Source organism: Notolepis coatsorum (genome assembly GCF_963971535.1).
Source record: "Notolepis coatsorum genome assembly, chromosome: 4".
NCBI lineage: Eukaryota > Metazoa > Chordata > Actinopteri > Aulopiformes > Paralepididae > Notolepis > Notolepis coatsorum.
The window spans coordinates 71,175,599-71,203,076 of NC_140168.1; the positions used below are offsets into that span (position 1 = coordinate 71,175,599).

At 41.6% G+C, this 27,478-nt stretch overlaps 1 protein-coding gene across 2 annotated transcripts in view; it reads left to right on the forward strand.

Annotated features, from left to right (window-relative positions):
- The first annotated feature begins 400 nt into the window (after positions 1-400).
- lrp12 (low density lipoprotein receptor-related protein 12) overlaps positions 401-27,478 on the forward strand; it is a 74,310-nt gene continuing 47,232 nt past the window's right edge. For both annotated transcript variants that reach the window (XM_084312891.1, XM_084312892.1), the window contains exon 1: positions 401-1,513. In XM_084312891.1, the coding sequence (XP_084169017.1) occupies positions 1,438-1,513 (76 nt within the window). In that variant the 5' untranslated portion in view covers positions 401-1,437. The remainder of the gene's footprint in view (positions 1,514-27,478) is intronic.

A 27,478-nucleotide genomic window follows, 5' to 3' on the forward strand; every position in this document is an offset into this window, starting at 1 on the left:
GTTAAGGAGCTGGTTAAGGTTAGAGTTTGTGTTAGAGAATGGCAATAGACAGCCTATTTCCGCGCGACAGCTCTCAGCAGCCTCGTTGCGCGTCCTGAGTTTGCCGCGTCACGTGCCTGTCGGGGCCAATCAGGCCTACCCCGGAAGTCACTTACTGTTGCGGAACAGTTACACGCGGCCCGTATGCGTGTCTGCGTGACGTAGTATGACCCTGCCTGCCTGTCGGCTCCACCCACCAACAACACACGCACACACACGCGCACACACACACACAGAGACACACACACAGAGACACACACGCACACACAGACACGCACACACACAGCTGTTAGGCCCGGACTACCACAGAGGCTGCTGCTCGGTTGCCGTTATTCTGGAGGCTGGAGCTCGACAAGGAAAAGGAGTCGGAGAGATGATCATCTGAAAATGGCGATACTGATGATGATGATGATGGAGGACATATTATACGTTAAATAGACTTTAATTACGAGCGTCTTTGACATCCAAATGGGGAACGTTATTTAGCGTAGAGAGCAAAAACGACCGTTCGTTCTGCTGTCAGCTGTTCGTAGACATTTCTTTGTTTTGGGGGACGGCTTGTTATTTTAGCTTAGCACGGTGGGCTAACTAACGTTAGCAGGCTAGCTGCGGGACTCAAGAAGGTGACGACTGGATGACTTGTCTTTTTGATTATTTGTCTCACTGTGTAGCCGATGTTACCTAACGTTATCTAACGTTAATGTGCTTGTTGTTGTATCGCAATTCGTGAATGTAGTGAGATGTTTGCGTTAACGTCGCCGTGTTGTTGCAGTGGGGAGCTAGCTAACGGTGTTAGCCGCCAGGCAGCTGATGTTAGCTTCTAACTGGAGATCAATGCCTTTGTCTTTTCGCCTTTTGCTCCCAATCTCCTGACATGTAACGGTGAGAGACGGAGAAATGTCAATCGATGTGAATCTTATCAATATGATGTGAACGTTAGGTTATGTTGGGTAGCTAGCTAGGTTAGTTGGCGATAGGCTAGAGTAGATAGATAATAACATTGATCCTTTGTTTTAATGTACAGTTACAGCCAGGTTACAAAGCACTGTACATCAGCTCAGGGCATTGGCATGGTGTTGTCATGTTGATTTAAGAAGCCAACTACATCCCTTAATTTGCATTTGATTTCCATCATGCTGATGCTGTCTTTGGGTGCTGCGAATCGATTTCTTATGGGAAAGCTGTCATAGGCTTTGGGACCAGACAGTTATTGTGTTTATGTAGTTGATACTTATGGATGAGCTAGTCAATAACACATCTAGACCCACCAGCTTCAATAGCTGCCAGTGAGCGTTTTGATTATACATTTTGAGGAAAACCTAGACCAATAGGTTTTGGAAGCCAAAGCTTGCACAAGGCGATATATCTAGGGTTTAGTAGGAGCATACAGTTGCTATTATGGCCTACACATTGTTCTCCAATAAGATCCTACCTCCATGGATACCTCTACACATCATCCTCTTATTGGTCACTGGTAAGTAACTTTATTGTTATGTATTTTATTGTACACTGAAGTGTGGATGACCGCATATTAATGCACATTTTAAACACATCTTCGGACTTGGATGTTCTCTCTCTCTTCTGAAATTATTAATCTATATTGTCCAGAATACCTGTAAATGACGTGTCATTTTAAGTCTAAGCAGGTTTTAAACTGATATGGCACTGTGTCTTGTTTTCATGTGGTAGTGGTACATTAGAGAACCCACCCTGTCTGTCTCTACACACTACACTCCCCAAAGCAGACACCTACATGCTCACACATGCTTTACTGTCAGTGTCAGTTAGGCTGGCAAGTACAAAGAGTTCAGGGCCTAAACTACTATTACCGCAGGTTACAGGCGTAATCTGTTATAGAGTGTTATCCCTGGTTATGGGAGAGATTACAGAGATGTGGGAGAGCAGAGTCCTTGCCTTCTGTCTCTATGCCTGACATCGATGATGGATTGTGATGTATCGGAGAGAGAGCTGACAACCGTGGCGTCATTGTCTGGCTGAAAATAAAATGTACAGAGATGTTTGGCAGTTTTGAAGGCAGTGTTTCAGCGGTTGTCTTGGTCAGAGTGTCTGACTATTCTTGGTGCTTCGTTAGTGTGTCCCATGTCTAACCAGTCAGTCAAACTAATACTATACAATTCACTTCAACAATAGCAAGGTACTAGACTACTAGGGCTGCTCAATTTATTATTTTGAAATCAGGACTATTAAATATGATTACTCATTGATTTGAGATCATCATGCATTTATTGAACTTTAACACAATGACTTTAGTTTAAATATAATTTAACTGAAAAATGTGAAATAAATTAAAATAAATAAGTAAGTGGAGAAATAAATACATAAATATCACCACCTATGTTGTAGTGCAATTCACTGCCATAACCTACTGCTTAGGGGTGCACCGATGTATCGGTCGGGTATCGGTGTCGGCCGATAAGTGCCTTGTTGACTGCAATCGGCCTATCGGCCGATAAGCTCGAATGTGCCCATGGCAGTAGCCGATAAATTCAGTCGCATCCTGCACAACGCCGGCCCCGCCCCAGTCCCCCACACACACACACAAGCTACTGCATCAAAGTTACTACTAAATATTCAACATTCTCTTTTGAGACTCCGCTTCAGACTCTTATGATTTGGCACTAAAAGCTAAACATTGACACCGATATGGCTGTCTGCAACATGTCATTAATTGTGTACGCGAGGTGGTCGCTCAGTGACGACGCTAACATGAGCTAGGTTAGCTAGCATTAGCTACCGGGAGATGCAAGACTAACGTTACTGGTGAAAATGTGATTTGCGTTGGAATACTCCTTTGCCAACTTGCTGTACTTTGCTTGCAGGTCTGCAGCCATTATTGCTGGATTATGAATAGCCCCAACTTTAGCCAAGGTAACGTTATGGCTAAACCTTTAACAATAGTTAACGCTAGCTTTCGGTTAGCTGTTCAATGCTATTAATAACACAACTCCCCGTCAACACCCTCTCTCGGGAAGATGGCATTTAAGAAAGTATCTGCTGTTAAAATGACACAAACATTCGTTTTGTGGCATTAAGTTTCAAGTTTCTTTAATAGTTGTCATACAGAAGTACAGAATACTTTTATACAAAATGCTTCTTACTGTTGCGCTCCAGAGAATGTGCAAGACAAGATAAGTATGAAATAAAATAACATAGTAAAATTAGAGTAAAAAAAATGAATAGACGTAGTTACCATACAATATACAATACTGTGCAGTGTACTAATATACAATACTATATAGTGCAAGGCAGAAATGGAGAAATGGAGAAATGGGACGAGGTGCAATTTAGGTACAATTCACAGTAGGTGTACGAGTTGTAGTGCAAATCCTTTATCAATAAATATAAAGTGTAAGTGTGTTTGTGTGATCTAAAGTGTGGAGAGTGGGTGCTGCAGTGTGTTGTTTGTTTGAGTGAGTGTGTGCGTGTGGGTGTGTGTGCTGTGTGCATTTGATGGTTGTTGCATAGTGATTATTGTTCGTTTAGCAGCCTGATGGCCTGGGGATAGAAGCTTCTTCTGAGTCTTTCTGTGCTCGCCTTAAGACTCCGGTATCGCTTGCCTGACCGCAGCAGTTCAAAGAGGCAGTTGTTATATAGTTAGTGTTACACGTTCAATAACAAGCATATTATTTACCCGAAGATAGCAGTAAGCAAGGCATTACTCCGTTAGTCCGTTCATAGCTCAGTTCCATTCCGTTGCTCATTCCGTACCCAACTACCCATTCTGCAATCTGTTAATAAAGTTTTCAACCAGACAAATGTATAGAAAGGCTTTGTTTTATTATAACATTTGTTGCAGTAAAATCATTATGTCTCATTTGGTCATGCTGTGGAGTGCTGGTCGGCGGGCAGCTAACGTAGCTATGTTAAGTTTGTTGTGCTCTCTCAAACAGAACAATGGCGGCATGCCCGAAAGTAGAAAATTAATAAACGCTTGCCGATTGGTGGTAAGGACAGCAGGAGGTGGGTGCTAGCGGTGTGGCGTAATTGGCCGAATCGACTGTCAATCAAAATGGTTATATTGCATTGGCTGAGAGCTCTGGTTGAGAGAACAGTATCCATCTGCAGGCCGCCAGACGATACTGGGAGAGAGATAGTGCTACATGGCATGGTGGAATTAATACCATAAACATATTTCTTGACGTTTCCTTTTTTTAAGTAAGTAAAGAGGCCTACAAATACAAACATACACATACAAATATACAGTAGTTTCATTAAAAAAAAAAATATTACAAAAAAAAATATTAAAAGAAATTACAAATACTATACAAATAATACACAAATATCGGTATCGGCCGATTGTGTTACTTGAACAATCGGTATCGTTATCGGTGGCCAATTTTCATATCGGTGCACCCCTACTGCTAATTAGTAAATAATCATTTTATCTCAATTGTCTTTGTTTTCGCCATCGTCGGAAGGTGAAATTGTAATAGAAATTGAAACCCAATTAATTGCCTGGCCCGCACAGTTAAGATTTAAAAGGAAAAAAAATCATGACACAAAAAACTAAAATAAATCGGCCCCATGAGTCAGAAAATATGGTTAGACAGACGTAGAGGCCAGAGAGCAACAGAAAGACACCCAGAGAGAATCATCTGTGTCTGGATGGCTGGCACTGTTGGCTGCTTTTAACCATGTTCCTTCTGTTAGGTTGTGTTCGCAGAGTTTCCCACCATGCATCATTTACAGGTTATTCGCTGCTTTTACAAAACCATCTGCCACCAGGACAGGCAGGTGTGTGAGAGTGTGTCTAGCATGGCTGTAGTGACACACCAACCTGCACTGATGCATCCTTTCCGAAGGGAGAGACCCAATTCGATCCATGCACTCTAATAATAATAACACTTTATTTGTACAGCACCTTTCATACAAAAATGGCTTCAGAGCAGTGATGTAGACAGGGAACAAAATAAGTACCAGCCAACCGCCAATGGCTGGTAAAAAATCTGCCTGGCTGGTTGTTTTTTAAATCTACCAGCCAAATGGCTGGTAAGTCAAAAAGTTAAGTTTGTTCCCTGAGAGCAGAGCTACACAGCAGTGCGCCTATTTTGCGAGCCGAAATAAGTCTGTGGTTTTTTCTTCTTCTCACAACGGGTCAAATGCATCTAACATGCATTGCATTGTCGCCATTCCTTTATGCCCACATCGCCCGAAATGAACGTTATGTTAGCGTAAGCTAACAAGCTAATCCTGATCAGCGGCAGAGCCATAGAGAACAGCAGACAGTGTGGACTGGGGAAAGGGAAATGTGGGGGGGGAGGGCACTCTCCCTTTCTCTGTGTGTGAGTGCATTTGGAAAGACGATGAAGTCACTAGTCAGGACTCAGGAGAGGAGTATATTGTAGTAAACTGAGGATTACTGAGGATGCACAGATAATGTTGATATTCAAATATAAAAAGGTTTCGAGAGGAGTGGAAGTTTGAAGACAGACTAGACTACAATATGATGCGGGGGTGGTGAGTTGAAACAGTGTGTGTGTGTCCGACCCCACTTCTATGTTTCAATAAATTATTTGCATTTAAAACTATTAACGCTGACTCATTCCTTCAGTCCACTCAAAATTATGCTAATATTCCTTATGTTGTTTATGATATTAATTGAAAATAGCATATGAGAGTATTATATAGTAATAATAACACATGGCGATATACTAAAAAGCTATTTAAAATTTTTGGCTGGTAAAAAATCTGCCTGGCTGGTAGTTTTTAAAATCTACCAGCCAAATGGCTGGTAAGTCAAAAAGTTAATTTTGTTCCCTGGATGTAGACATAAAATAGACATGGGCATGAAATGAACAGATAATTGATATCAAAACCTCCCGGACAATTTGTGATAGATTTATGTCATTCAAATCTATGGAGGAAAAAAAAGATTGTAATAGATTTCTGTTATTAAAATCTATTAAAAATATTGTAATAGATTTCTTATTGATTATGATAGATTTCTGACATTCAAATCTATAAAAGACTATTAGCAGGTTTCTGACAAAATAAAAGCAATGCATGTAGTGCAGACATAGAATAATATAGTATAATAGTATAAATTTAGTATAAAAAAATAGACAGAATAAGAGCAGTGCAATAAAATAAATAATACAATTTGCATAAAATAGACAGAGTAAAATAGTGTGGTGCAATAAAACAGTTCTCATCTACAGTACAACAATGACAGTCTGGATGCAATGAGTCCAAGCAGAAGAAGAACGCGACAGCTTTTCCATTGGGTTTATCTTATTGGGAGGGGAAACCCTTGCGAGCACGGGGAGAAAATGCAAACTCTACAAAGGCCCGGGAGATCAGATACCCCACCTGGGTACCTGGCAATGCGGCAACCTTAGTTCCCAAGCGGGAATCGAACCCAGGACCTTCTAGCTGTGAGGCGACAGTGTTAACCACTACACCACCGTGCCGCCGCCGTAGCAGAGTGTATTAAAGGGCTATGGTGAAGAGGTACATTTTTAGATTGCTTTTGAAAATATTTAGTGATCTAGCCTCCCTAATGGCCATAGGTAGGGTGTTTCATAGCTTTGGTGCATAATTAACGAGGGCTGCGTCCCCGATTTGCTCTATTAATTGAAAAAAGTAATATTCCAGTGTCCTGTCAATTCATTCCCCCCAATAAAGAATCCAGGGAGAAAACGTCACTGATATAAATTGCAGACAAACAAAAAATAATTTCCCCAAGGGGATCAATAAAGGAAATGTATCTTATCTTAAATGCAAGAATGCTGTTAAGTCATGAATCAATATAGACTACAACCTTTTTTCACCCCTGGATCTGGTAGGTCTTATATTAGGTTTTCTAATGCTGATTAGTAACATAAATGGTGTTCTTTTGCTGTAATAATTAATATAACGCCAAATAAAGCTGTCTGGTTGAGAACCCATAAGGTTATGCCTATTTTTTCTTAGGTCCTGCCGCTGCTTACTGAATTATCATCATTGCGCTTTGACTGGTAGCTGAAGTTATGCCTTAAAAAAGCAAGCACATTTTCCTGGGATAGTGTGCTTCAATTCCCAGGACAGCAAATGTCTTCTTTTCGGGGAAAATATTAATCCCTCCCTCGTATGGAATGAATATGCTCTGTGGTTTGATGAGGTAGGCCTGTCAGGTTTTGTAGAATGCTGTCATCGATGGAGAGATTATATCACTGACTGAGGGCTGCTACAACAACAACAACAACAACAGTAAATCATAACAACTTTCAGCTGTCTTTATGATCTCTATGCTCAAATGTATCTGTAACAGGACTGGGCTTTTTAAATTCTGCATCTTCCTGTGAAGGAAGGGTGCACTGCATTTACAACACAAGACAACATGAGAGTAACACGGCATGCAGCACAATAATCACTTTGTCTCAATTATCTTGTTTTCATGATCTTGGGAAGCCCATCCCTATTACACATCCATAATAATACAGCCCTACATTCATGTAGTTAGTAGTACCCTCAAGACTCCTACGCTCTGCATCTTTTGGCTGCCTGAGACCCACTCCTATTTGGGGGTGGGGGGGTCAGCGAAATGAAGCAGGCTATTCTCTGTCCTGGCTCCACGTGGTGGAATGAACTTCCCACCACAGTCGACTAAAACACTTTCCAACCTCTTACCCAGGTGTACCCCTCCTGCTGACTTGCTGTACACAAATTGTACGTCACTTTGGATAGAAGTGTCAGATAAATGAATACATGTGAATGTAGCACATTGCTCAGCCTTCTGGCATCTGCCCATCTTGTCAGATGACCAGTCCGCCTCTCTGCCCGGGACAGTTCAGTCATTATGTTCTTCCTGTGGTTCAGGACAGTTCTGTCATTTAGGGGTGGAACGGTATGCATTCAAACCGTACACCGTTCGGCACAACCTACACGGTTCGGCGTGTGTGGGTGGGTATTGTTCGGTTCAGGGGATGCAAAAAATTTTTTTTTTTCATTTGCCACGGAGAGCTGCAGCAGCAGGCGCTAGTCAGTTCGTAGAAAGTCCGTGGAAATGGCAAGCGCAATATAAATCAATCTTCATTACGACTTTAAAAACATTTGTTATTAACATTACATAGGCCTACATCCAGGGACCGAAACTAGAGAGCGCCACCCGCCATTTGCGCTCAGTTTTTACGTTTGGCGCCTCCCACTGAGACGTCTGAGCGCCGTGTGGCGGCAGGGTACAAAATAGTTACACGCCCAGCGCCACAGGCGTGTAGATTTAATGTTTGGCCGTCATAAATTAAGGCCTGGGCGCCATCTGGCGGCCAACTAAATCCACTGCATGGGTCGGGATTAATATGATGCAGGGATTGCTGGCGTGGTGAGTTGAAACGAAAGTGAAACTGTGTGTGTGTGTGTGAGATGCGCTCTGCTCACGAGATCAAGTTTGTAACATGAGACGCACATGTGATCTGTCTTCATCCGTTCTTTAGCCTACTACAAAAAAAACCTGCAATCGCGTTTTTGATTGTGCTCTGATATTTAATTTTGCATTTGATTTGACCAAATATGTGGAGGCATATTCCCGGAGTAGCTCCCCCGGGTCCCCCCTCAAAATTAAGAAAAACAGGCGACAACATTAACGTTGACGAGTCAGTTGCTACCACCAGCACCACCGATAACACTGCACCTGCTACTAGCGTCGGTGTAGTTAGGAAATTTAACCAGAAATGGTACACATCTGATTCCGGGAAACCACGAGAATGGCTTAAATTTGAGGGGGGGGGGGTAATGTTTTGTATACCATGTCGTAGGGCTGGGCGATATGGAAAAAAATCATATCGCGATAACGATATGATAATTTTATTTTATTTCTCGATATCGATAATTATCGAATTGTTATAAGTATAAATTTTTTTTAATTTTTTTTTTTTTTTTTTTTTTTAACAACAGATGTATGTTTATTTTGCAGCAATTCTTTGTCATTGCCGCCATCTTTAGTGTTACATCCCCTCACACTCCAGTTCTCAGGCTGCAGCTGGTTTAAAAGCTAAAGTAAACCGGCTTCTCTGCTGGCTGTGGCTCCAGAGGAGTTAAACAGTTCTGGCTCTGCTAGTTTATTTTCGATCTTTTGGCGCTTTTTTGGTGGACAAACCACAGCACATGTGCACTGTGACTCGTGACTGGAGTCTAGTTCTGCTAGCACACATAGCCTACTGTGTACAGACGGTTTCAAAATGTATTTTAAATTAGAAAGCAAACAAAATAAATGGACAAGAGAAAAATAAATCAGAATTTGGTCAGTATTGTCATTTGGACAAGCAAAGCCATTACTTTAAGTTGCAGGCAATAAAGACAAGTCTGTCCACTGTCTCTGGTTTTAAAACTGCCCTGTTGCAGGTAAAAAAAAAAAAAAAAAAAAAAAACGATTTTTCGATTTTTTTTTATTTCGATATTAGATATCGATTATTAAAATATATCGCGATATTTATCGTTATCGTTATATCGCCCAGCCCTACCATGTCGTGCCAAAGCAACGGATAAAAGAAAACGAAATTCATTTGTCATCGGGACGTCGGTGATGAAACTGGAAGCCATCAAAAGCCACGAGACGTCACGCTGTCACAGGGACTGCTCTGTTAGATACAAAGCACAGTCTACTCCGCTCCTGTCTGCTCCGACTGTTGACCAAGCTGTCAGAGTCGACTCTGGCTAAAATGCGGATACTATTCCGTAACGCCCACGCTATAGCGAAAAAATCAAGACCATACAGGGACTTCGCCTGGATGTGCGAGTACGTTTATTGTGTTTTTTTTATAACGTTAGTCCAGCATGTTCATATAGGTGTGTCGGCTTTCACTTTCAGCTAATTATGGTTGTAAAGCCTACCCAGTGGAATTGTTTACATAACAATGCATGATATTATATATTATTATATTATTATTCCATACAAGGCTGGATGCATTACAGACTCCGCTAACATCCCTTGTTGCCTTGTAGGTGGCAAGTATGGATTTGTTTATCTTGTTTGAAGTTGTTTTAATATGTTCTTTAATTCTTTTGCTTCCATATTGTAAATAAATTCGCAATAAATTATTTGCATTTAAAACTATTAACGCTGACTCATTCCTTCAGTCCACTCAAAATTAGGCTAATATTTAGGGATGGGTACCTTTCACATTTGAACCGATACCGGTACCGGTACCTGTGAATCGATACCGGTACCCAACGGTACCTTTTTTCGGTACTTTAAAAAAAATAAAAAATAAAAATAAAAAAAATTATTTTTTATAAATTTTTTTTTTTTTTTACTTTTTTTTTTTTTTTTACTTTTTTCTTTTCATGTCAACGTTCACACGCACAATATATGCTTACCTAGGATTTGACTTGATTCAACAACAAAGCAGTCGGAGCAATGACAAGCCGAAAACTGTCGAAATTTAATTTACCTACCTCAGTCGTAAAAAAAAATCCAAACTTCAAATAACTACAATTTCGACAGTTTTCGGCTTGTCATTGCTCCGACTGCTTTGTTGTTGAATCAAGTCAAATCCTAGGTAAGCATATATTGTGCGTGTGAACGTTGACATGAAAAGAGAAAAGTAAAAAAACAAAAAAAAAAGTAAAAACAAAATTAATAAAACATTTTTTTTTTTATTTTTTTTTTATTTTTTTTTCGGTTTCTCACTTGATTCGATACTCGGTAGTACCGACGTGTTTCGGTTCGGTACCTCAAAAGTACCGAATTCGGTACCCATCCCTACTAATATTCCTTATGTTGTTTATGATATTAATTGAAAATTAATATGAGTATTATATAGTAATAATAACACATGGCGATATACTAAAAAGCTATTTATAATTTTTGGCTTGTAAAAAATCTGGATGGCTGGTAGTTTTTAAAATCTACCAGCCAAATGGCTGGTAAGTCAAAAAGTTAAGTTTGTTCCCGGCGGGCAATCAAATAGTCATGTGAAAACCGAAAATCATGATCCAATTCTTTAGCGGAGTTCTCACTCGCTGTCTCAGCACAGACATGAAGCGCGCACCGCGCACTGCTGCTGCTGCTGCTGCTGCTGCTACCCCCTCCCCACCTGTTTCTGTATGCCTGCCAGGGTTTCCGTTAGAATTTTTTTTTGCAGGTCTGAGTGTCCGGTAGATTTCAATCTACCGGACAAATGGGATAAATTCCGGTCAGAGTTTATTGAGCTTAAAAACAATTGATAGGCCTATATAAAGAATGACATCATCAAGGCATTTATAATATTTTAACTTAAAACTAGGCTACTTTTGCGTATATACAGTCATTAATATATTCCAAATAAAATAAGTCCCTCGAGACTTCGTGCTGCTGCCGACTTGAGGTGTCGGTGGGCAGTCTGCCCGACCTTAATAAACAGCAGTCTGTTATAATCACATTTTTATGAGCTAACGAATTCCGTTATATTGGACATTTGTATTAATTATATCAAGCGAAGAACTGAGAAATTTGGCAGAGAGAGACGGCAACATTATCGTGGTTTGCGTGATGTATATCTCCACCTCCCAACGACTTGGTGCTGGTCATAATGTCCTGTGAAAATAATTCCCTCTAAACACAATTTGATTATTTGAATTGTATTAAAATAGGCTAAAATTAAATAGCCTATGCGATGAACGAAACAATCATTACATTTGTCGTTGCTTCACCAAGCAGCCGGTCTAATAATGACATCCTGTTGTCAGCGCGAGCTGGCTGCTGATATATTTACGTGAAGCATGGAGCAGGCAGAGCAGAGCAGCTGTGTTTTTAGGTCCGCAGCAGCGCCCCCACCCAACAGCTGAATTGCCAATGGCTGAATTGGAGTACTGCACCCTGCCAAGCCATGCTTCTCGCAAATATATCAGCAGCCAGCTCGCGCTGACAACAGGATGTCATTATTAGACCGGCTGCTTGATGAAGCAACGACAAATGTAATGATTGTTTCGTTCATCGCATAGGCTATTTAATTTTAGCCTATTTTAATACAATTCAAATAATCTAATTGTGTTTAGAGGGAATTATTTTCACCGGACATTATGACCGGAGAGATTAAATATGTCGGACTTCAACAGATTTTGCCGGTCAAATACCGGTAATTACCGGCTAACGGAAACGCTGATGCCTGCATGTAAACAGAGGCTATTGCCTCCGAGTCACCGTGACGTTAGTTAGCACTGCTGCTGCTGCTCCTACCCCTGTATGCCTGCATGTAAACGGAGGCTATTGCCTCCGAGTCACCGTGACGTTAGTTAGCACTGCTGCTGCTGCTCCTACCCATGTATGCCTGCATGTAAACAGAGGCTATTGCCTCCGAGTCACCGTGACGTTAGTTAGCACTGCTGCTGCTCCTACCCCTGTATGCCTGCATGTAAACAGAGGCTATTGCCTCCGAGTCACCGTGACGTTAGTCTAGTCAGTGTGGGACCTTCGTGAGATAACGTTAGCTACCGTTACAAAATGACCCAGTCAACTATTCACTTAGTTTAATACATGAGGCATTGTGTAACGTTATCCAGCCGGCTAGCTACTGATAGCTCCAGACATCAACAAATCCTCCAGCAATAGTCCAGTGCATAATACCTCCGTTGGCTAGGTAACTAGTCACTACGAAATGTCGCAGTAAACTAAATAGTTCACTGAGGCGTTGTCCCAACGCCATCCAGCAGTAGCTACAGATAGCTCCTGGCATCAATGTCCTACAACAACAACATGCGTATTCGAGTCCCTGGCTTACATCGCATGAGTGAGGGCTGCTGAATAGGGTCCAGCTGTAGCTCAGGAGAATCCTTTTGCATGCTGAATGTAGCGTTTAGGGTCCAGCTGCACCCCCGGAGAATCCTTGCTGGAGCTGGAGGCCACTCGAGTATACACACAGACAGTGGAGCTGGCGATGTCTCTAGGGATGGGAATTGATAGGATTTTATCGATACGATTCCATTATCGATTCTGCTTATCGATTCGATTCTTTATCGATACCCTTATCGATACCTGATCAATTTATAATTTACATAAATAAATTGGAAATGCAACAGAACTACATTTACATTTACATTTAGTCATTTAGCTGACGCTTTTATCCAAAACGACTTACAAGTTCTGTACGACAAGCCATCAGGAAGGGCACAACTCTATCAGCTGAGCAACAATGTTCATCAAAGTGTTGAGTGCTACAGTGTAGGTTAGTTTATTAGGACAAGTGCATGACAGTACGGTTAGTTAGGGTTAGATATATTTTTTTTTATTCAGATAATGGTTGAAGAAGTGCGTCTTTAGTCGACGGCGAAAGATTGGACGTGATTCGGCTGTCCTAACTGGGGTGGGTAGTTCATTCCACCATTGTGGGGCAAGGACTGAGAATAGGCGACTTCTCTTTGATGACCCTCCCGGAGCTTGGATAGGAGTAGGTCTGAGGCGGCCAGAAGATGCAGAGCGTAGGGGTCTAAGCTGGTTAGAATAACAACATTCAACTTGACATTTCTGATTGTCATTTATTGTTGAGCCCCCATGTCAGAAAAATACAAAAACTGTAAAAAAAAAAACATTAACTATAGCCTACACTTAAATAAAATAATGTATTTGAGATTCTCTTAAAATGTATTTATTTTTTTATTCTTAAACTAATTTAATCTATTGAATAACAGGTCGTTATTCCTCTGACTTCTGTCTCACACACGCACACACACACAGAGCTCCCTCCCAGGGCCCCTGTCCTATAAGGTATTGGCTTGTGTTGCTACACGGACACATTTGTATGTTGCACCACCACGGTACTTCCTGGCTTACAGTGTACAGACTTGTAAACAAACACTCCGTCTCTTATTATATGTGAACTAAAGAGTACAAGGTTTACACAACAGCCCCCACCTGCTGTTTTATTGTATTTGTACCTGTACTATCCGCTGTCGGCTGTTTATCTCTCATTGTGAGCTTGATTAAATAGCGTTAGCTCACGTTAGGTAGCGTTAGCTCCGCGGCTAATTTGAGCTCACCCTGAACTAAATCAATGACTAGGTTCTAAAGCATTCAAGTAGTTTTCACTGCACATAGAAGTAGCCAAACAGCGGGAGCATTTCGGGAGCATATTACCAAAACCCAGGCAATTTCGAGCCCTTAAGGAATCAAATAGAGTCTGCCATGGCTACATGCTAACGTTATTGCGCAACTGTAGGAAAAACCTGGCAGAGATAATGGAATCTAAAGTCACGGGAGCCACACGGTTCCAGGCATCGGCCAATTAGGAACCGGTTCCCAACCCTAGATGTCTCGCAGATAACACAATCACAAGTATGATTATATAATATATATATTTTATTAAAAAAAAAATGTATATAAAATAATAATAAAAAGAATGTTTATCAAAAAAAAGTTGGCAGGTAAGAAATATGCTTGGCGGGTAGATTCTTCCCATCTACCCGCCACTGGCCGGTGAGTCAAAAAGTTAATTTCGCTCCCTGCCTACATCTTGCCATAACTAGTGAAGGATTTGGGGTGCTTTTTCAATGTATGTGATGTATAGATTGGGGGGAGTGACCACAGCTAAAACGGTGCCGGGTCAGAGAGGTCGAAGTGCATGCGGACGGTGGAAGCAGGAGACGGTGGTTCAGTAGAGCAGGGTGATTGTTGTGAGGCACACTGCCAGCGAGAGAATGTTTGTTGACATTCCTTGTAAGAACATCTGAGATAAGAGCGAGTGTCTCCCAGAGCAGGAGGGAGAGAGGTTCATCTTAATGAAACGTGAAATATGTGTAAAGGTTATTAACGCAGTTGTCATGACAACACGTCGCATGACAACCAGAAGGCGGGGCCGGCGTTGCGACGACGAACATCTATAAGTCGAACGGTGTTTGCGGGTGTAGGGCAGACTAGAATCTGACCAAGAGCGAGTAGGACTGAGATCAGCATGAGATGTGGAGAATGCCACATCATCATTAGCTTCGGCTAACGCGAGGAGGGTTAGGCTGAAGACCAGGCCTGAACACTATTGGACTGAATAACAAACAGTGTTTGAAATATAGTTGTAACTAATGTGCCTCAACAATATTCCATGCACCGTAATTTTTTTCTTCTCATAATCAGGTATTTTTAATGATAATTTTTACATTATTACACAATTATTGTTATTGTTATTATTAACAATATTATTATGATGGTTGTATCAACCCTAAATCTGAGTTGGGGGGGGGGGGGATGCAATGCAGACAAACAGCTGCATACAGTGCGACCATTTCACTCACATTTGCCCATTCATTTTTGGACACATCACACACCATCGGTGTGTGTACTGTACGTGTGCTCCACCTACAGGCCTAATGGAGAACACCAGGATGTGAATGGAGGGTGAATGTGAGGTATATCGTGTAAATAAGTTTTGATTGATCGCAAGACTACACTGTAAAAAAAATTATAATAATAAGTTACCAGAACTTTAAAATATTGAGTTCAGTTACTGTGCATTAAGGTTTTCAGTTTTCAATCCATAATAAGTTAACAGAAAAATAAGTACACAACCACATTATTTCAACCTAATAAAACTATGTTTATTGTCATTGTTTTAAGAACACAAGTTGACTTGGTAATACTCACATTTTGAGTAAAAAAAATTGCTTTTAACATGTGCAATGTGCAATGAAATAGAAAAATAAATAATAAAATTTGTTGATTAATCCCACTGGTCACAATGGTGACCGTAATAATGTTTTTGTTATAAGGCTCTGCAAATGTTACTGAATGATGTAGCAATGTATTTCCAGCTAAATTGAAATAATAAACAAATAAAGGGTCTCAATTAAATATGTGGTAGTAAAAATAACCTGTGGGAGGATTTCAACAAGATAAATGCGACAACAGTGCAAAATATTTCACTATAATATTTCAAAGCAATTTATTTTTATTTTTTTATGCTGCCCCCTGTGCCTATGAAAATGCCCCCGCGTGCCTATGCAGGCACGCGTGCCTAGGGTTGCCCACCCCTGGAATAGACTCTTCAAGGACAATACAATCTGTTAACATCTGAGCTGGGGTTTCTGTTTAGCAAATAAAACCACGCTTTTCCTTGTAAGGTATTTCACGTTGTCGAAGTGTCGGATTCTTACGGAGGTGGAGAATTATTATGGTTTATGGATTGCACTAACGGGGGAGATAAGGATCTTATCAGCCAGTGTCGGAGAGACGTCAGGACCATTAAAATGACACAACGCAGAGGAATTGGATGGAGAGCCAAAACAGATGAAGACGTGATACTGGCCAGTTTGATCAGGATCTAACACTAGGGATGCACCGAATGGGAAATTCTTGGCCGAAACCGATACCGAAAATAGGAAACAGTTGGCTGAAAGCCGAGAGGAGAGAGACGTCAATGTGAGAAACACAATCCCTCTCGCTCTGAATAATATGCATATTAGATCACTCAGTGATTAACCGCAACGGGCATATAGTAAATAAGGATAAAGTATGTTAAAGACGCATTTATTGGACTCGTTGCGCGCAGAGTTTACATAGAAACAGCGCGACTCCCGAGGAGATGCATTGCTCCCGAGTCCCAAGAGGAGGACGCAGGACTGAAGAGCTCACAGCGCGCAGGTAATGAATCCGCGTTTTCATGACATCATCACAACAACACGCGTTAGGTTACAGGTTGCTTCTGTTTCGGTGATATATTTTTGGTGAAAAAAAACTCTTTCGGCCGAAAGCCAAAAGGCCATTTTTGGCCATTTTCGGCCGAAAACCTTCGGTGGCCGAATTTTCGGTGCATCCCTAGCCATAACGTTAGCACGGTTTGTGACGCTACAAGTATAACGCACGTTGGTAGCCCGCCATCTCCAATACAGCCAGTGATACAGCCAATCATTATCAGACATCAATGAAATGTTACCGTAGCTAGTAGAGGATAAAATGGGAGTCATAGGCGGGGTGTCGAAAGACAATGGCGTTTATTCAACATCCAAGAAGGCTAACATTGTGTTTACTAATTCCAACCGGGACTATTGCCGCTTTCCCACTGCATGGTATCAACTCGATTAGACTCCACTCAACTTCCACTGTAGGTAGAGTCGAGAACGAAGGTACTAGGGCTGCAACGATTAGTCGACATAATCGACAACGTCGATTATAAAAAATCGTCGACGAGAAATTGTTGCGTCAATTAGTAATTAAAAAAAAATTAAAAAAATTAAAAAAAGTTTTATTTAAATTTTTTTTTTTTTTTTTTTTTTTTTTGTGCACTACCTATCTTTGTGAGAGTGGCTTCTCAGGGTTCCAGATAACATCATAACATGATGATCCCATAGCAAATTTTGGACATTGAAAACATTGTTCCCCTGCAGGAGATGATGATCAGACTAGACACACAATACATTACACACGCACTCCTCTCACTCACACACAGCGATCAGAGTAAGACACACACACATACACACTCCTCTCACTCACACACAGCGATCAGAGTAAGACACACACACATTCACACTCCTCTCTCTCACACACAGCGATCAGAGTAAGACACACACACATTCACACTCCTCTCACTCACACACAGCGATCAGAGTAAGACACACACACATACACAAATTACACAGTACACACCTCTCACTCACACAGCGATCAGAGTAAGACACACACAAATTACACAGTACACACACTCCTCTCACTCACACAGCGATCAGAGTAAGACACACACACATACACACACACACGGACTCCTCTCACACACAGCAAACAAAAGTTATTTAAAGTACACTTCCACTTTAATTTGTATTATTTAATTTATTTATCTTGTTATGAGTGATTGCTGTATTGTTCTTCAAATACATTTTCATTTAAAGTGGCTTAAAGATCCAAATTCAAATGTTTCATGAGTCATTATTTTAATTTGCTATGGGATCATCATGTTATGATGTTGTTGTTTGGTCCTGACAAGAGTCAAAGTCTGGGGTGATGGTAGACAAGCAACTCTGAGGTCATGCTCAATGTCCAATCTGTTCCTCTGCTCTGTCTTCAGCTGGATCAGAGCTGAGAAGCCACTTTCACAAAGATAGGTAATAAAAAAAAAAAAAAAAAATCCTTTTTTTTTGTTTTTTTGTTGTTGTTTACATTGGTTTTCGATTAGTCGACTAATCGAAAAAATAATCGGCAGATTAGTCGACTACCAAATTAGTCATTAGTTGCAGCCCTAGAAGGTACCACACGCTAAATGTCCGTGCGGACCCCAAACCCATAGACAGTTCCGTGTGTGAATTACGTTAATCCACCACCGTTTCACAATTGCTGTGTTGCACTCAATATTTAAATAATGTTAGTCTAAATAAATGTAGACAGACAATGTATGTATTTTAAAAATAGAATGAACAGAGTAGTGTTGTTTGAAACAGTAGACCTACAGTAGGGCTGGGCGATATGGAAAAAAATCATATTGCGATAACGATATGATAATTTTATTTTATTTCTCGATATCGATAATTATCGAATTGTTATAAGTATAAAAAAAAATTAAAAAAAAAACATTGTATGTTTATTTTGCAGCAATTCTTTGTCATTGCCGCCATCTTTAGTGTTACATCCCCACTCCAGTTCTCAGGCTGCAGCTGGTTTAAAAGCTAAAGTAAACCGGCTTCTCTGCTGGCTGTGGCTCCAGAGGAGTTAAACAGTTCTGGCTCTGCTAGTTTATTTTCTATCTTTTGGCGCTTTTTTGGTGGACAAACCACCGCACATGTGCACTGTGACTCGTGACTGGAGTCTAGTTCTGCTAGCACACATAGCCTACTGTGTACAGACGGTTTCAAAATGTATTTTAAATTAGAAAGCAAACAAAATAAATGGACAAGAGAAAAAGAAATCTGAATTTGGTCAGTATTGTCATTTGGACAAGCAAAGCCATTACTTTAAGTTGCAGGCAAGAAAGACAAGTCTGTCCACTGTCTCTGGTTTTAAAACTGCCCTGTTGCAGGTAAAAAAAATTAAAAATTAAAAAAAGAAAAAAAAAATTTTTTTCGATTTTTTTATTTATTTCGATATTCGATATCGATTATTAAAATATATCGCGATATTTATCGTTATCGTTATATCGCCCAGCCCTAACCTACAGTGTGTGTTAGTTTGCTTTATGCTGCATTCTATATTGATGGCCTTCTAATTTGTTTGTTTATTTATTTTAAATAACACAGTGACACTTTTCCTTTTGATAAGAAATCCAGCCATATTCCTTTCATTGTATTTCAATTAAATACTGCACTAATTTCAAGCGGAAAACGAATCTTTTCATTAAGAACTGACAATTATTTTGTTTGTTTGCACTAAGTTAATACTTTGACAAATGTAGCCTATATTTTTCAGTCAGTTCGGTCTTTGTGTGCCAAACATTATTTAAGGCAAACCGCTGTAAACTTTTTTTTTTTTAATAAATGAGAAGCATGTTTACATTTTTGGAGTGTACATTTTTTTTTATATCGAACCGAACCGAAAACCCTGATACGAATCGAACCTTTTATTTTGTGAACCGTTCCACCCCTACTGTCATTATGTTCTTCCTGTGGTCCAGGACAGTTCAGTCATTATGTTCTTCCTGTGGTTCAGGACAGTTCAGTCATTATGTTCTTTCTGTGGTCCAGGACAGTTCAGTCATTATGTTCTTCCTGTGGTTCAGGACAGTTCAGTGATTATGTTCTTCCTGTGTGATCCAGGACAGTTCAGTCAGTATTGCATTTTTGGAGTGTATTTTTTATTTATTTTTTACATCGAACCAAACTGAAAACCGTCACCACAAAACCGTGATACAAACCGAACCTTGTATTTTGTGAACCGTTCCACCCCTACTCATTATGTTCTTCCTGTGGTCCAGGACAGTTCAGTCATTATGTTCTTCCTGTGGTCCAGGACAGTTCAGTCATTATGTTCTTCCTGTGGTCAGAAACCAGAGAGAACCCTATCTGAACCCTCCCAACTGGGGCTGCTCCATTGACCGTGAACAGGGCTCTGATTTTATGAGGCCATAAAATGTTGTGTGAGCTCTTATCGATTCTGTTTCAGACCTTCCAACAATGTTAGAATATAAACCTCATTTAGGGTTTTAGAGCTCACAATCATAAACATTTTATGACCCCACAAAGTCATAGCCCCATTAATTTGTCTATGGAGCAGCTCCAGATTGTAAATCCCTGTGACATCACAGATTGGAAGGTTCTCTCTCAGATTTCTAGCTTTAGGACAGTAATGGTGCATGTTCATAAGTACTGACAGGAAGAACACATTGAATTCTTAAAATGGGTCACGACTCACGTCATTCCCGGGACGACAGTGGCTCAGGAGGTAGAGCGGTCGTCTAGTAGTCGGAAGGTTCCCGGTTTGATTCCCGGGCAGCACATCGAAGTGTCCTTGAGCAAGACACTTATCCTAAGCAAAACAGATTTGCTTCACCTGCCGGCCAAATCCTCCCAGCTGACTGACCTTTCCATCACAGTGAACCTTGGTGTTGTCCTTGAACTTCTCCACTCACATCGCCGCAACAACCAGAACCTGCAGATTCCTCCTGAGCAACGTCACAAAGATCCAGCCCCTTCCTGACAAAAGAAGCCACTCAACTCCTTGTCCAAGCAACAGTCATGTCTCGCCTCGACAACTGCAAGGCACTGCTCGCTGGTCTACCTACCACTGCCACCAAGCCTCTTCAACTCATTCAGAATGCAGCCGCCTGCCTGATCTCCAACCTACCAAAGTCAGCCCATGTTACCCCACTTCTTAGGGACCTGCACTGGCTCCCCATCACCGCACAAATCCGCTTAAAGGTCCTCGACCTGGCACATCCCGCGGCGAAGGGAATGGCTCCCGCCTACCTCCGGTCAATGGTCTCTGTTCTACACACCCTCAGCACCCCTCCATTCTACATCTTCTGGCTGCCTCAGACCCATTCCTATCCGAGCTCCGGGAGGGTCATCAAAGAGAAGCCGCCTATTCTCGGTCCTCGCTCCACAATGGTGGAACAAGCTCGGCTCCCCACCACAGTTACGACAGCCGAAACCCGACCAGACCAATCTTTCGCCGTCGACTAAAAACTCACTTCTTCAATCAATATCTGAAATGAAAGAAATATTTTAAAAACTACCCTTCCTACTGTCTTCTATCATGCACTCTTCCTACACTAATATGTATTTACTACTATGCACTCAACACTGCAGCACCCAAGGTTCAGCACTGTTTGATGAACATTGTTACTCGGTTGTAAGAGTTGTACCCTTCCTGCTGACTTGTACAGAACTTGTAAGTCGCTTTGGATAAAAGTGTCAGCTGCTAAATGACAATGTATGTATGAGCAGGTTGGCACCTTGCATGGTTGCCTCTGCCATCAGTGTGTGACTGGGTGAATGTGAGGAACAAAAATTGTAAAGCGCTTTGGATAAAAGTGCTATATAAAATGCACCATTTACCATTCCCCTTTAATATCGGATAGGGACTGGATGTAGTTCTCAGCATGTAGCTCAATCCCTGCCTTCTAGTGGGAGGGACGGAGACATACAGAGCAGCAGGTGTCAACAAAACCACCCGTCCCTCATCCAGGGACAGATGGATGGCCTGGCTGGGGACAACACTCTACAGTATGTTGTTCACTGACTCATCGCTCACACTGGGTGTTGGCACTATTTTTTATTTTTACTTATCCACTGTACTATAATTCTATGACCTGTCTTCTACTACCTGTACCTCCCCTCCCACATGCTGCTATGATGCCTGGCAGCCTGAACCTCCCCAAGGGGATCAATAAAGGAATATCTTATCTTATTTAGCCATTCGCCTCAGTCTCTGAATCGCTTGTGTGCAATTATAGCACAAAGGCTAGTTAGCATTTAGCTTTATTCTCTGAAGGGAGGGGGGTGGATTATGCGGGCTGAAGTGGATAGCTTTGTTGCGTCTCTTAACACTTTGAATGCCACGCCCGAGATTTCTCGGGTTTACCCCCCACGGGTTGAATGCCCACGCCAGAGAATATTCGTTTTATTAGTTTTTTTTTATTAGCGATCTGAAACCATATTGCATCAAGCGACTCTTCCGTTGGAGATCCAGGCACCCCCGGCGCTCAGATGTGAAAAAAGCGCCCCCTATCGTCTCCCAGATGGTAAATCACCCTTTTGGATTGGACTCAATGAAAGTGAATGGGAGAAAGAAATCCTGACTCCACATTTTACGTCTCACTCATGCAGCCGGGGTCTACCAGAGTTCACTCTGGAGCCTTAGAGCAGCGGGGATTATGTGTTTACACTATACTCGGTTGATCAATCAAATGAGCGCTTTTTTCAAATGGCGATCAGGAATTGGAATAATCCATTTGGATACCATCTGATCTCAGGTAAGGAATCTATGTTATCAGTCTAAGGATGATCAGACCCGTTTTCACGGATATATAAGCGTTTATGTGATTATGGTGATAGGCTGTTTGACTGCGCGCCGTCAGGAAATAGGAGAATCGATTTTCAGCGCGCGCCACGAGCGTGCATAAGTACACATATACTATGGATAATCTAGCGTTTATTTGAAAACGATTCATAAATAGGCAGAAAAATGACAACGTTCTAGAATATTCCAGGAAAAGGCGATTATCAGGGAATCTCTTATTTTTTCAGTGAAACCAAGTGCTTTTCAGAATGGTAGGAAACGGAAATGAACCGATAAAAAAACAATATGCTACGACAATGTTGACTGGAAAATGAGTCTTTGATAAGCGACGGGCAGATTAGACACATATCCATAATTTAAAACATACCGGTAGATTAGGCGATATTAATGCTAACATTGAAGTGGATCTGGGCATTCAAGGGACTAATAATGAATTAACCTCTGGCGCTCAAAGTGTTAATGAGTCCGCTAATGTTTAGGGGTGGGAATCATCAGTTTCATCACGATACGATACGATATCGATTCTTTGGACAATGATACGATATTTGCCGATATCACAAAGTCTGCCACGATACGATACGATTCAATTCAGGTGCCTGCGATCGATATGAGGCGATATTATGTGCCCATTTAACACAATCAGTCACATTTAGATCAACTAAAAAAAGGCTACGGAAATATCAATTGATGTATTTATTTTTGAGCTCTTCCAGACATTTAAATGAAAAACAATCTATTGTTTTTAATACAAATAGACTTCCTGTTCACTTTTGTTTTTATATATTGAGCTTTAACACACACACAGACACACACAGACACACACACACACACACACACACAGTCCCCCACAGCCCCCACCCCTCCTCCTTCCAAGTCCCCTCTTCACTCTCCTGTTCTCTCTCACGGTTAGCTGCTTAGCTTTTAAGCAGCCAACGCGACGTTCATTTAGATATTTAACGCGACGTTGGCATAAAGGAATGGCGACGATGCAACGCCTGTTATATGCATTTGACCCGTTGCGGGGAAAAAACTGCACAGACTTATATCGGCTCGCAAAATAGACGCTCTGTAGTGCTTTACAGCAGATGCAAACACTGCTGTAATGTCTACACGGAGTTTCACAATACTGGGCGCCGGCGGATATGACCCGCGGGGATTTTCAAAATAAGAGTATCGCAATATGAATCGATCTTTTTACGTTGCGTCGATCCTATTTGATTATTGATAATAGATCGATATATCGATCTGGATCGATGTATTGTCCCACCCCTACTAATGTTATCTCAGGCCTCAGGGAGAAGGGCCTGGAGATGCGTAACACTGGTGTTTTCCAATCCACATCCACTGTTCTCTCTTGTCAGTGTTGTGTGAAGGAGAGCTGCTGCAAGGCTCTCAGCACGCCATCACACTCAGGCCCCGTTTAGACGGAAACGCTAGCAGGTGAATCCGCAAAAAAAAATTTCGGATGTGCCTTTCGTTTATACGGAAACGGCGTTTTTACGGGGTGAAACCGCAAAAAAGTGAGACTACCTTCCAGGGTGGAATTCCTAGAAACGCAAAAGCTTTGCGCTCTCGTCTAAACTGTTAAAACGTATAAATCTGATAAAACGATGACGAAAGGGTTGTCACGGCTCTGGTCGCGCGTACTGCTTACGTCACAGGTAGCAGGTATGCGCCAGTAGCCGAGACGTAAACAAAGCAAGTATGTCTGACTTATATCAACGGAGATCACCTGAAGGCTACATTGGCAGTACTTTTAACCCTTTCACTGCCACACGACAGAAGGTTAACCCTTTACTATCACACAACCGGCTGTCGTGTGGCAGTGAAAGGGTTAAATACACAAGAATCTGTCCCGCGGCGTGAGTGGACCCACTGTCTGTGAGTGACTCTGCTTTTGTCCAATCACATTCCCCATCCACAGTCTGCGAATCAGAGGCAGAGTAGGGCGGGTCTTCACAGCACGTCATGTGACATGCGCCAATCGTGTGACAGCGGGGCTTCGTCGTTACAGCGTCGTCTGCACGGAGAATTCCACCCCAAAACGCTCGTCTAAACGTAAAATTAAAAGTGAAACCGCAAGATGACTTTTGCGGTTTCTGTTCACAAAACGCTCGTCTAAACGGGGCCTCAATGACATGACAACAATACTGTCACTTACTGATGATATCAGGTGTGGAGTTGGCTCACTGAATTCCATTTCATTTCAAACTATTATTTATACAGGTAAACATCTCATTGAGACACAGTCTCATTTACAAGTTACAAGTTCCAGACAAATACAACACAAGTAACTCAGGGCTACAGGACAACTAAAGGCTCAGAGACTAGATCTACACTGTGAGGACAGCCAAGATATCCTCTTTTGCTGTTAGTCAGCATTAGCACTCACATTGGCTACCAAAAATACAGACGCGGTCCAAAAACAATGGATTGGATATGGGGAAAACTAAAAGTTATAATACATTATGATCCATTGATTGAAGCTGAAATATCATGTACATTGCTTGTAGGGCCTAACAAAAATAATGGTACCTGGGCTTGGGCTATGACCTCTGCCAGTGGGTCTTGGACTTCCTGACTGGCAGACCCCAGGTGGTGAGAGCAGGCAACTGCACCTCCTCATCCATCACCCTCAACATAGGGGCCCCCCAGGGCTGTGTTCTGAGTCCCCTCCTCTACTCCCTGTACACACACGACTGTGTGGCTCAGCGGAGTAGCAATACAATCGTCAAATTTGCTGACGACACAGTGGTGGTGGGCCTGATCTCTGCCAACGACGAGAGGGCCTACCTGGAAGAGGTCAAGGTCCTGGCGGGATGGTGCCAGGAAAACAGCCTCTCCCTGAACGTCAGCAAAACAAAGGAGATGATTGTGGACTTCAGGAGGTCGGGGGTCAAGGACTACAGCCCCCTCAGCATCGACGGGGCACCGGTTGAGAGAGTCAACAGCTTTAAGTACCTCGGAGCCTACATATCCGAGGACTTGACATGGACCACACACATTAACAGTGTTGTGAAGAAGGCACGACAACGCCTCTACTTCCTCAGGCGCCTAAGGAAGTTCCAAGTCAGCCAGAAGATCCTTAAGAACTTCTACTCATGTACAATAGAGAGCATCTTGACCGGCAACATCACCTCCTGGTTTGGGAATAGCACTGCACAAGACCAAAGCAGACTACAAAGAGTGACACGTTCAGCCGAACGCACAATTGGAGGGGGGCTCCCCACCCTCCAGAACATTTACTACAAGCGTTGCAAGGGCAAGGCTAAGAGAATCATTAAAGACTCCAGTCACCCGAACAACTGCCTCTTTGAACTGCTGCGGTCAGGCAAGCGATACAGGAGTCTCAAGGCGAGCACAGAAAGACTCAGAAGAAGCTTCTATCCCCAGGCCATCAGGCTGCTAAACGAACAATGAATGAACACTACACAACAACAACCACCAAACGCACATAGCACACACATCCACACGCACACACTCACTTTAAACAAACACACTGTAGCACCCACTCCACACACTTATAGCACACACCCACTTTAAACAAACACACTGTAGCACCCACTCCCCACACTTTATATTTATGGATGAAGGATTGCACTACAACTCGTACACCTTACTGTAAATTGTACCTAAAATTGTACCTCATCCCATTTCTGCTTTGCACTAGATAGTACTGTACATTAGTACACTGCATAGTATTGTGTATTGTATATTATATGGTAACTCAGAACATTGTACATATGTCTATACCGAACACTGTGACCTCATTTTCTTCTTCTAAATTCATGCTATATTATGTTATTATGTTATTTGATACTATCTTGTCTAGCACAGTCTCTGGAGCGTAACAGTAAGAAGCATTTTGTATGAAAGTATTCTGTACTTCTGTATGACAACTATTAAAGAACTTGAACTTGAACTTGAACTTGGTTTGGTTCCGGTTGCCGACCGACCCTGCCGATTTAGGTGCGACCCAAGTTTTAAAATCTTAATTTTTATTTTTTAATAGTTTCATAAAAACCTTAGTCAAACCTTTAGTATTATGGATATTAAACATGCTGGCAGAGTACATGCATCCATGTTGTCGAACATTTTAATTAAATAAAGAAATTCCCTATCCATAGTCGCCATGGGAGAGATAAAATAAAATAAATGTCCTACCTACTCATGGCCTTAACTGACAACCAACCGGAACCAAACAATTTTTTTATGCCTAGCTACATGGTAAGCAACATGCTGAAATTGAATGTTTGCATGCTGCTGGCCATTCAAAAAGGCTGATAAACATTGCTCTGTGTGTGAAAGAGGTTAACTGACTAAAAAAATCAGCAGTATTGTATAACAGTCAGGTTGTGGACTATGGACATCTTTCTTTAGGGGAGTACTATCTGTGAGCATGATTTCTTAGATGCTATCTTAAGCAAAGGTCACCAATATAAATGGATTATTAACGGTTTAGCAGCCAATTTTAAGAGTTCACTCATCCTGTGCTCCAGGACACAATCTATCAGACCTGGGCATTGTGCGGCCCGCGGGATGATTCTGACCGGCCCGTGAAAGATTACATGATAATTAAAAAAAAAAAAAATCTTTTTTATGATTTCTTTTTCTTCTTCTTTTTAACATTTTTTCTTTTCATGTCAACGTTCACACGCACAATATACGCTTACCTAGGATTTGACTTGATTCAACAACAAAGCAGTCAGGGCAATGGCAAGCCGAAAACTGTCGAGTGTGGTTTTTTTTCCACAACTGAGGTAGGTAGATTACATTTTTTTTATTTGCAATTAATTTCAAGGCAACTAGGCAGCAACAATCTCGAACACATGAAAACCCTGAAAGAAGTCAAACCATCAGCTGATCAACGGCACAGGTACTCATCCATGTTAGGAGCACTGCATGATGAATTTTCAAGGCGTTTTCGAGATTTCAAAAAGGTTGAGGATGAATTTAATTTTTAAAGGGTTTCCTCCATTTACCTGCAGTGTTGATAGTGCACCCACTGATGTTCAGCTTGAACTCATTGACCTGCAGTCTGATTCACTACTGAAAGAGCACTTTAAGTCAGCATCACTGCTAGAGTTCTACTCTGCTCTC